The 11,422-nt window shown below is 47.2% G+C and overlaps 1 protein-coding gene across 2 annotated transcripts in view; it reads right to left on the minus strand.

The window, feature by feature from the left end:
- Window positions 1-7,130, minus strand: part of LMO4 (LIM domain only 4) — a 17,024-nt gene extending 9,894 nt beyond the window's left edge. The window contains exons 1-2 of one of the 2 annotated variants that reach the window (XM_040231982.1): window positions 6,397-7,130; window positions 3,396-3,634 (exon numbers count right to left, since the gene is read on the minus strand). In XM_040231982.1, the coding sequence (XP_040087916.1) occupies window positions 3,396-3,631 (236 nt within the window). In that variant the 5' untranslated portion in view covers window positions 3,632-3,634; window positions 6,397-7,130. Of the gene's footprint in view, window positions 1-3,395; window positions 3,635-3,826; window positions 3,980-6,396 lie in introns of those variants that run through there. The other variant, XM_040231983.1, reaches the window with a different exon arrangement.
- Window positions 7,131-11,422: the final 4,292 nt, after the last annotated feature.

An 11,422-nucleotide genomic window follows, 5' to 3' on the forward strand; every position in this document is an offset into this window, starting at 1 on the left:
TAACGCTTCCCCCTCCCCAAACACACCCTCCACCACCCACCAGCACCAGTCCCCCCGCCCCGGGCCCCCACCCCTGGCCGCGCGGCGCTCACTGCGGCTGCGGGCGCCACGTGAACCTCCTGAGCAGAGCCCAGGGAGAGAAAGCGCGACCCACTCGTCCAGCTCCCGCCCTGCGCTCGCCCCCTCGCGGGCCCGAGGCACCGGCCAAGCGGCCGAGCGCCTCTACTGCGGCCTTGGGCGCCACCGGCCCCTAGCCTGGCCCCCGCCCGGTAGAGCGAGCGAGCGGACGAGACCCTGCACGCCGAGAACTGCCAACCGGGCTTCCGGCGCGTTTCCTCGCCTCACAGGACCTGAAGCCCCACCCGTCCATCTCCCCGAACTTCCTCCTCTCGCTGCACTTTCCTCGCCAGTCTTTGGGTCGGAGGTGGGGATAGAGAAGGAGGACTCGAAGAAAAAGAATCAGAGTTTCTGAAGCTACTCGGTGGCGCTAGGATTGAGCTGGGGGTTCCGGAACTGGGGGGTAGTAGGGGGAAGGGCGCTGCTAAGGCTCGCCTACTTTTGTAAGGTGGCCGGGCCTGGCCGGCGTTGGCCCCTTTAAGACCCACCCTCCCCTTCCTCTCCCTTCACCCCCTCCTCGTCTTTCCCTCTCTCTCTTAGAGGCCAATTTTGTTAATTAAATGTTTTGTTTGCGACGCAGCTCTCATTCATTGCGGACACGTCATTCGGAGCAGATCTAAGCCAGAGACCAGATCTCATTAGATAAAGCCCATCAGAACTAAGAAAATGGAGGAGCCACTAATTAAAGCTTTTAATTGTGCGGATTCGCTGCAGCAAGGCTTTATTTGAAATCTTGGGAGGGAGAAGAGGCAGAAAAGTTCAGTTCTGCCCAATCGACACTTGGTCGCGCAGGGCTAAGGGGCTAGGGAAAAGCGGCACCCTCCTCCCCCAACCCTGTCCTCCCCGGGCCTCTCCCAGCTCTCCCGAAGCTTTTTAGCCAGATCTTGGTCGTTTTAAAAAAAAAAAAAAAAAAAAAAACCCACAACCTCAAAGTCAGACAGTTTAAAAGCCCCTTAATAAATCGCTCTGTGGTCCCAGCTGGGGCCAGAAAGCCGAAGAGTCCCCTTCACCTGGTGGCTGGCGAGCGGATTAGTCCTGCTCCACAGCGGCCGTCACTGCAGAACTGAAAGCACCTTCAACAAGTGGACAGAGGGGAGGCTGGGAAGGAGTAGCTGATAGGGAAAGGAACACGCGCCTCCCCACCTTCCCACCCTTTTGGCATCTTGGTGGGCAGAAGGAACACTGAAGGAAGTCTTAGGAGATGGAGATTCCTTAAAAATGGGGAGTCGGGGGTGGGGGGGGGGCAGGGGGAAGATGCTGCTGCTGAGCTCTGAGCAGTGTGAGGAAAGGATCAATTTGGTACTGAGCTAGAACACTTCTCCAGGACAAATCTAAGGTTCTCAGGGTATCCTCTGGTTCATCAGCAATGGTTCCAGTTTTCAGTAAGGAAAAAAGAAAGGAAAGGAGAATATGGACTCAATTAATTAAAGCTTGGGGTTGGGCACACATCCTTCCTTTCTCCATTAAGCCACGAGAAAAACACCAAATGGGCATTGATATTTGTTCCCACGAATAAAAGAAAGAAATGAAGTGATTCCCAGGAAGCCACTTGCCTAAACTTGTCCCAAGGGAATGCAAGTGGACCCATCTTCTTTTTAATTAGTGGTAATCAGAATGTTTTCTGAAGGCACAAGGAGAAGAGATGAATCTGTACCATTCACTGCTTCTGAACAGCACTGTCAATTTTTCCCCTTTTAAGTCACCCTCCTTACCACAGTTTTGCTCTCTATTTAATTACAATACTGTCAAAGCTCATGGCATTGCTTGGAAGAAGGATAAGAAAGCATTACACCCATGCTCCTGCTGGTTTTCCAACACTTCTAAAAGAACACTTTATGAAATTAATGCTGCCCTCTTAATTTAAAAATAAAATCCCTCCCCCTTCCTGTATCTATATATATATATTTTAACTTGGTTGATTGAGGAGGCCAGTACTGCATTACTGGAAAACCAAATGTCACCTTATTCCATCATTTTATACTAATGATATCCCTGCGCTAAACATAGCCATACTACTCAGCTCCGTATTGCACTGGGGTCTTTTGCAGTTTTAGACCCAGAGTGAGGGAATCACAATAGAGCTAAACTTCAAAAAAATACCTCATCTATTGATTAACCCACATTGAAGAAAGAGCAAAAATGTTCTAATCTCTGTAAAGAAAACGGTTTAGAGCAGAAATTTAAATAGAACGCAGTTTTTTAAAGTGAGCGGTATTCTAATATCAACCGTGTGGGTGTGGGTTTTTTTTTTTTTAATTACTGGATGTTGAAACAGAACACCTCCTAGAAGCATTCATGTGCATCAGTCTATCAAACCATTTACTCAAATTAAATGTGTAATCCTTCAAATGCCTCCTTTCAAATTAATGAGTTTAAGTAGCTTGAGTTCACCTGAAAAGATCCTATAGGCACCTGACCTCCTGAATTCTTTCCATTAATTGCACTGAAACTTGTTGGAAAAGGCTGCTTACATGGGCATATGAATGTTCGTATACATTGCTTTAAAATGCAAGATTAGTATAATTCTATAGCCTCTTTTCCTAAATCTCTTTTGGGGATCAAGGGCAGTGATACAAACAACAACAACAACAAAAAACAAAATCTGAACATTCCTCAATTGAAAGCACTGCAAATTTTACATCACAAACCACACACTAACACTGGAGGATTTTGAGCCTCCAAGTAACAGTACAAAAAGAGAAACATTACCATTAAGGTTTTTTTTTTTCTTGTTTGGGTTCCTTTGCTACAAGAAAAATGACAAGTCTTTAAACTGATAGGTAACCAGCAGTTTTCACAAGGGGCACAAAGAATGAGTCAGTTTTCTACTTAAGAAAGTTTAAGATGCTTATGTAAATATAATAATCAGCCATCACCATCCGCAAATCTTTTCTCCCACAAAATTTTAAGTCAATCTTTTGTCTCCGAGTTCCTGTGTGGGCCCCTACCTTGCTTTAAGAAAGCGGCTTAAATCCCACTAGAAATGTTTATTTTTAGTGGAGGGTCCAACTGGGGCTGACCACTTGGAACCCTGGTCCTGGGAGTGAGCAGTCTCACTAGATGTGCAGTTTTCAGTTAGTGTGGCCTTCCCCATTAGTCTGCCATTTAAAAACTGGAATACTAACACATGCTTCTTTAACTCCTTAAATTTCAGCCAGCCAGGTTTTTGAGGTGTATTCTCAAAAGGTGCCCTGTTCCTTTCCTTAAAATCCTTGGTAACCTTTCGCCTTGCTACCGCTCTGCCCGCCAATGTTGGGGAAAAGGCAGCCAAGTCTTACCTAATGTAGTCATTTCTGCAAAGGATCATGCCGCTCTTGGTGTAACAAGACGTGCCGATGTCGCCCAGCTGCGCCTGGCAGCAGGAGCACTTGAGGCACCGGCTATGCCAGTAGCTGTCCATGGCATAGAGCAGAAAGCGGTCCGCAATCTTGCCCCCGCAGCCTGCGCACCGCTTCCAGGAGAGGGAGCCGGCCGTCACCGGGGGCGGCTGGGAGCTGCTGCCCGGATTCACCATGGTCTGCAGAGGGCGGGAAGCGGACAGGGAGAGAGAGACAAAACAGGGGCGATGCAAAAGTTAGTAATCTCCGCGCTAGAGAGCGAACCCGTTCCCCCCCAGAGCTGCTGGAAGGAAGCAGCAGAGCAAGGGCGGGAAGGAGGAAGACGGGGAGAGGGAAGGAGGGAGTCTTGCCGGCAGCAGCCGCCTGTTTACTTTTCTCAAGCTTTGTTCTGGGGCCACGAGCTCCTCTCAACTTTCCAGCGCTCGCCGCCGCTGACAATTTCAGCTTGGGTACTGTCAAAACTCCGAGAGCCAGGCTCCGCGGCGCGCTCCACCCCTCGCGGCGCCTCCTCCCGGCCCCCGCCTCCGCCCCCTCCTCCGCAGCCCGCCTCCAGCAAATAAGGGTCAAACCCACCCACCGCCGCGCCCGGCCCCTCCCCGGGCCCCGCCGAGCCCAGAGCGCTCGCCGAGGGGAGTGGGGAGGCGGCGGCCCCCGCCGGAGCCACGTTCCCTCCCGAGCTCTGCCCCGGGAAGTGCAGCTGCAGTTCACAAGTTGGAAATAGTTCGGCTTTCTGAAAGGGAAGGAGGGAGGAACCAGCAGAGAGATGGAGACCGTGATGGTGGGAGGGAAGGCGAGGAGACCGTGTGTGTGTTGGGGGGGGGGGGGGTGTAAAGTTGCGAAACTGGTTTTTCGTATTTTAAACAGCACCTTTCACATGCCATTGTGGTGACCGCCATCTCCCATTATTGTTCCAAATCTCATTTCATTTTGAAGATCAATCAGTGTTTTCTCTGGCTTTTCAGGACACAGGCAAGAATAATAGATCATTGAACTTTAGGATGCCTGTTAACTTCCTATACAAACACTCTCCACTTTGGTCTCACTAATCTGCCCTTGATCAGCAATTTAAATGCTAAAGCTTTGTTCCTCCAAAGGGGCGGGGGGAGCCAGGGGTGCGTTACAGATAATATGCGAGAAGGAACTGTTAAAGGATGCACAAGTTATCTCCGAGCCAGTCCTGCCGTCACCAAAAACTGCTTTTAAAAATCCCCCACTCTTTCTAATGAATGTCACGAGAGAAGCAACTGGGGTACAATATAGGAATCAATTTATAAAGCTTAGCCTAAACCGATTAATTTGTTGCCTCCAATCCTGAGTCCAATAAAGTCCTCGTGTTCCTCCAGTCACTTATTCTATAAAAAGATCAAGTTATTTACTGCCAATTAAGCAGCCTGTTTTGTCTTTGTCCTCTGTAAGCCGAGAGTGTGGGCTCCCCTCGAGGCTCCCAGCTATCTGCTCAAGACATTCAGCTGATACCTCAGAAGAGAGAGGGCGAACTTTGCCTGTCCCCAGCCCAACTTGGCTACTGCAGGAGGGAAAAAAAAAAATATATGAGGGGAAGGGAACGAAACAAGGACTCGGGTTCCTTAAATAGGCCGATTTTAAACACATTTCCTCCGAAAGAGTCCCGGAACGTGTGTCCAGTGACCGCACAATAAACCAGAATAAGAACTGCACCAATTAAGCTGTAACAAAACCCTGAGACTTTGGAAACAGGACCACTCTAAAACCCATTAGCATTGCATTTATCCGAATGCATCATACCTTTATGTAAATTGATTTATCTGATGCATTTACTCGAGGAATTGCTTTTTGTTACAATTTGCCCTAACCCAAATGAATCTGCATTTCCTGCCCTAGGTCTTTAAACAACCCCCGCCCCCCCCCCACAGTTTTAATCGCTCCAAATTCCTTTTTAAAAGAGGAGAGGGAGGGAGGAGATTCCAAGCTCTTCCCCGCCCCCATCTTTGGTGAGAGGTAAATATATATGTATTTTTTTTTTAAAGGAAACACTACACTGAGAAAAGCATCCAGTAACCCCATTAGCTAAAGCTCTTAAGGACAAGCAATACCTTAATGCTGATTAAATCTAAAAGAGATGAATCAAGAGGACTGACCAGAAACTGACTCCCCTGATAACTAAGGACGGGCCCTCATCAAGTTTCATTTAGAGTTGGGGAAAAAAAAAGAAAGAAAGCTTTTAAGTTAAATAGGCTTATACTCTAGTAATTACATAGCCAAGCAATTTAGGTCCTGGGATAGTCAGTGAAATAGAAAGCAGAACTGGCAGCTAGAGGCAAAATCTGCCCCCCTTTAACAACGTCTCTGGTGTTTAATGGAGACCAAGGGAGGGACAAACGTAGCGCTGGCAATTTGTAGTACAAAAATGGATGCTTAATTCATGTCTTGATTTTAATTAGGTGATTCACCGGATTTCTTCTGGATTGGAACAAAAGACTTATAAGCCAAGAGGAATTTTTTTAAAAGAACCATCAATACCCGATCTTGCTCACTTAGATCCTTTCTGCCACTGTTTCAAAAATAGTGTGTCGGGGGGAGGCGGGGGGGTGGAGTGGAGGGTCGTGACTATTTCCCCCACACTACTTCTCAGACTTAAACCCTTATAGCACCTCCAGCCTTTCCCTTCGGAACTGAAAATATACCCACCCCACCCCCAAGGTCTCCAACAGACCCATCTCCAAGAAGAACCCTTTTGTAAGCAGGAACCGCTACAAAGCTGGCGGCCCGGGGCTGTCCTCCGTGCTAGCTCGCAGGCCGGCCTCGGTAGTTTCAGACTCGCGCATTATCTAAGCCGACGTATTGTTTACTTGCAATTTGGGACGGTCAAGGGAAGGAAGCCAAAGAAAACAGCCCCGGCCCAAATCAGCCCTCTCCTCTTTCTCCCCCCTCCCTGCCCGCGGCTCCCCAGCCGTCCCCTTACCTGCTTTTCCCCTATATTGCAATATTGCGAGAGGCGACGGCGGCGAAATGCGAGCGAAGCCGCTCGGCTTCCAAGGAAGGGGCGCCTCGGCTGGCGGAGCTGGAGGGAGGGGGGATGTTCTCGCAGAAGCAGGAAAGGGGAGGAGGGGGCTAAGGGCCGCTTCTTTTTTTTTTTTTTTTTTTTAACGCGCAGCTCTGAGGCTGGGTTGGGGGGCCCCGCGTAAGTGGCGGGCGGCGGGGAGCAGAAGTGTCAGTCTCGGTCCTCGCCGTTCTCCTCCGCCTCCGGCTCCGCGCGAGCAGCTGCAGGAGCCCTCGGCCCGCGCAGCGCGGCGCAGCGGCAGCAACTGCTGCAATCGCTGCTGCAAGTTTGGCAATGTGGCTTCACTTTGTATATTCCCCCGCCCGGCGGCCCCCGCCCCGCCCGCGCTCCTCCTCCTCCTCCTCCGCCTGCCTCCTCCCTCCCGCGCGCCCGCCCGCTCGCTCGGGGCTGCTGGCGGCGGCAGCGGCTCGGCCGAGCTTCCTGCACCTCCAGCCGGGGAGCGGCCGCAGACACAACAGCCCCGGGAGCGGCGGCGGCGGCGGCCGGGGGACGAGTGCTCCCGGGAGGCGGGGAGCTGTGGCCGGCGGGGCCCGGCGGGCCGGAGCCTGCGCCGCTGCCGGGGCTGCTGCTGCCCGGCTCGGAGGCGGCGGCGGCGGCGCTGGCCTCTAGCCGGCTCGCTCGCTCCCTCCGCGGCTCTTACACATGTGTTACTGACAGAGCAAAATCCCAACTACTCCCCGGCTCTGCCGCCGACGTCAGCGACCCTCAGCCACTGGGCGGCCGGATTGTTCAGGCGGAATAATAAAACCTGCCAATCCGGGCAAGGACAAAGGGATGACTGAAACGAGACTCCGGGGGCGGGGGAGAGAGCCAGGCGGAGGAGCGGGCCGAGACTGGAGCGGGGAAAGGCCGGAATCAGGTGGGGAGAAGTCACCCAGGCGCCGCAAACCCCGCCGGGGCGGTCCCCCGCGGCCCAGGAGGGCGAGTCGAGGCTCCGGGGACCCACTTGCCCTCCGTGCGCCCGAGGTATCCCCGGGACCCGCCCCACTAGTCCCTCGGGGACAGCCCGCCCCTCGCGCCGAGAGGAGCCCTTTAGGAAAACTTACTTCACATCTGCCTTGGAAATGGGTCTCTGTTAGGGTAGAAAGGCTTTCTGAGATCTCCGAGCTGTGGAGATCTGTGCTGTGTTTTTTGAGATGTTGTTTTTGTTTTTTAAATTTACCATGTTAGAAATTTATGAACCTTAGTGGAAGTTTAATTCACAAGGTAGAAACAGGAACTCGGTAGTTCCGAAACACTGCCTGCTTACTTCTTCTTCTTCCCATCAATCCATGTATAAACTAAAGGCCCAGTAGGCATTTCGTAAGTATTTATCAACGTTGGTAAAAAAAGATCACAGTCTACTTTCAAAGTTCAGGAAAACTTTAGGGAAAAAACCCTTGCCCCTTGTATCCACCCCACTGTAGAGGATGAGAAGCCAAATTTCTCTTAGCCCTCAGAGTGATGGAAGTTATCGCAGTATTAGAAATCCCACAGCCTCTGGAGAGTAAGAAAAGTGATTTCTAGTGTAAATCAAGTTTTGAGGAACGCTTTGAGGGTGGTAGTCTGAGTGTCTCATTCTAGTACCGCAGTTCAGCCTAGATGCTTAAATACCTAGTCCTTCAACTTTTTATCTGCTTTGCCAAATAGGTTTAATAAATCTCCGATCTGAGGCTAATATTAGGTCTGATTATTATTAGTAAGTTCCAGAGAGATTTTTCTGGTGGAAATTATCATGAAAGTGCAAAGCCCTTCTGCTAAGTATCATTAAGTAAAACCAGTCTTGTGGGACAAGTTTTCATATTGTATTACACAAAGCACTGCTAGATTGAGAAAAGGGACCTGCAGAAGAATCTAGCTACAGACAATGCAAATGTTCAACATCTATGGTTTTAGCGTCTGTTTGGGGAGATTTCTGTCTTTCAAACCATCAAAGCTAAGTCTGCAAAAGAAACTATAGTCGTTGCCTACAACATCAAGCAGAGGACATTTTTAAATACCAGTTAGAACGCGCCTCTCTTTATATGTCTAGCACCTTGAAATGAAATGGCTTACTTTTATTGATTGGAACTTAAAATTTCATTTTTATGATCAAATCACTTTGTGCATGTATGAAAAATATTTTTTTTAATCTTTAAAACTATAATAATAATTAAAATGTTCTGGATAGAAAACAGCTGCAGATGGGTGTGATTAAAAAAGGCCAACTTAAAACGATGTAATGTTCCTTGAAGGTTGGTAAAGAAAACTCAAACCAAACGGTGAAAGGAACCCAGTAAACAATAATACACACATTTTAATTCCCTAGTTCAGCTTCAATTTGTTAATAGTTTATAACAATCAAAATGAGATGACACAAGATCTTAGTGGGCTGCAATTAAGTTCTGATTTGACCTGTGGAAGTAAATTTCCTGCTCTGGCCCTTGATTTTCTCATCCGCAGATGAAGAAATCAAGCCAAAACGTCTTTATCTTTCCTCTTTTTTAAAAAAACATTATTTTCTACAGAACATTTAATACACAGGTCTGGAAGGAATTGTGGTGCTTTATTTTCCAAAGTATGTACACTAAAATGAGGTCTTTATTTTAAAATGAAATGTTAGAAAACTAATCAAACATTAGATATCATGAAGTAATTGTCCAAAGGATCATAGTTTCTATGGAAGTAAAGGAAGAGAGAAGGATGGATAAAACTTTGAATACAGATCTCTAGGCTTGGAGGGCCTAGGAGATGGTGTTTTCGCTCTGATTGTGAGTGGAGTGAAGACTTTACACATGTCCCTGCAGATTGGAGTTGGTGAGAGGATGTTACCAGAGACCTTTATTTCCTGATATTCTGGTTATAGAAATACAAAAGCGATGATGGCTAACAGTCTCTAGAGGGGTGGGAAATAAACACATTCCCTGTAATCAAAATCCAGGTGTACTTTAACCACAGCGCCACCTCTGGGTAGTCTTTATTTCTGCATTCCTTGCATTTAGCAGTCCTTATCCGAGTAGTAGTACCAGTAGTATGATTTGTGGCCATTTGTGGTCTGCAAGAGCCTGCTATTAATAGAATGGGGTAGCAATGTTAATCTTTTATTTTCACTGATGCTGAATTTACAAAAACTGTGTAAATATAAGTTCATTACAGGTAAGGCAATTCTGTATTCAAGTGTTCTTCAAACTGATATGGAACAGTGCTCAAAATAATCCTAGTATATAGTAAAATTGCCTGAATTCAAAATAATAATGTTATACCCAGCAGTTCAAGAAACCTCTTTTGATGTCATAGACTCGTCATTTAGCTACTCACCTTGAATGACAAATAAGAATACACTGCTTTGGAAAAGAAAGAGAAACTCAAATTATTTCTTTTCTTACATTCTAATTAAATGTACTGATCTTAGATCAAGCCCACATTCTCCCACTCAACCCAGAATGCTTTGTCCATACCTTCCCTTCTTGTCCTCTGAGTCTTCCAATCATAATCCTTTTTCTGTTCTCCAGGTGACGGTTCTCTGAGAATATCCTATAGACAGCCAAAGGTTCCACACAGACCCATGTCACCACCTGTGCCCCTAGAAAGGCTGGATTATTTGATGCTGATATGGCAACTTCCACATCAAAGTGCCCCAGCGTCTTGCTCAATAATAAATATTTAAACCTTTTAAAGGGAATGTAAAATTGTTTTTGAAGGCAGTCTTTTTAGAAAGCCCCGCCTTTTTTAAAATCTGCCTACCTTTATTGCTTTCATGATAGAGATCCCTTGAAATCAAAAGATTCAGTCAAAGTGAATCTGAAAAGCTTGAGAAGGGGACAATTTCAAAATGTAAAAGGTGTGGAGCGTAGAGGCAATGATAGTTACCGACAGATGTCATGAGGACGAAAGAAGAGAAATGGCATGTAGGTGGCTGCCAGTTTTCATGGTGGTGGTATTGGCTAGGGAGTGGGAAGGTATTGTACAGTAGTAGAGTCAGAGAGACTGCAGCATTTCAGAATAGGGATTCATCTACATTGTGACACAAATGAACTTATCTATGAAACAGAAACAGGCTCACAGACATAGAGAACAGTGCTGTGGTTGCCAAGAGAGAGGATGGGGAGTTTGAAATTAACAGATGCAAACTATTCCAGTTGAGCTACTTCAAATCCTAAAAGAGGATGCTGTGAAAGTGCTGCACTCAATATGCCAGCAAATTTGGAAAACTCAACAGTGGCCAAGGATTGGAAAAGGTCAGTTTTCATTCCAATCCCAAAGAAAGGCAATGCCAAAGAATGCTCAAACTACCACACAATTGCACTCATCTCACATGCTAGCAAAGTAATGCTCAAAATTCTCCAAGCCAGGCTTCAACAGTACATGAACCATGAACTTCCAGATGTTCAAGCTGGATTTTAGGAAAGGCAGAAGAACCAGAGATCAAATTGCCAACATCTGTTGGATCATCAAAAAAGCAAGAGAGTTCCAGAAAAACATCTATTTCTGCTTTATTGACTATGCCAAAGCCTTTGACTGTGTGGATCACAACAAACCTTGGAAAATTCTTCTAGAGATGGGAATACCATACCACCTGACCTGCTTCATGAAAAATCTGTATGCAGGTCAAGAAGCAACAGTTAGAACTGGACATGGAACCACAGACTGGTTCCAAATCAGGAAAGAAGTACATCAAGGCTGTATATTGTCACCCTTCTTATTTAACTTATATGCAGAGTACATCATGCAAAATGCCAAGCTGGATGAAGCACAAGCTGGAATCAAGATTGCTGGGAGAAATATCAATAACCTCAGATACGCAGGTGACACCACCCTTATGGCAGAGAGCAAAGAACTAAAGAGCCTCTTAATGCAAGTGAAAGAGAAGATTGGAAAAGTTGGCTCAAAACTCAACATTCAGAAAACTAAGATCATGGCTTCCGGTCCCATCACTTCATGGCAAATAGATGGGGAAACAATGGAAAAT

The sequence above is a fragment of the Oryx dammah genome, unplaced genomic scaffold (assembly GCF_014754425.2).
Source record: "Oryx dammah isolate SB20612 unplaced genomic scaffold, SCBI_Odam_1.1 HiC_scaffold_28, whole genome shotgun sequence".
Classification (NCBI taxonomy): Eukaryota; Metazoa; Chordata; class Mammalia; order Artiodactyla; family Bovidae; genus Oryx; species Oryx dammah.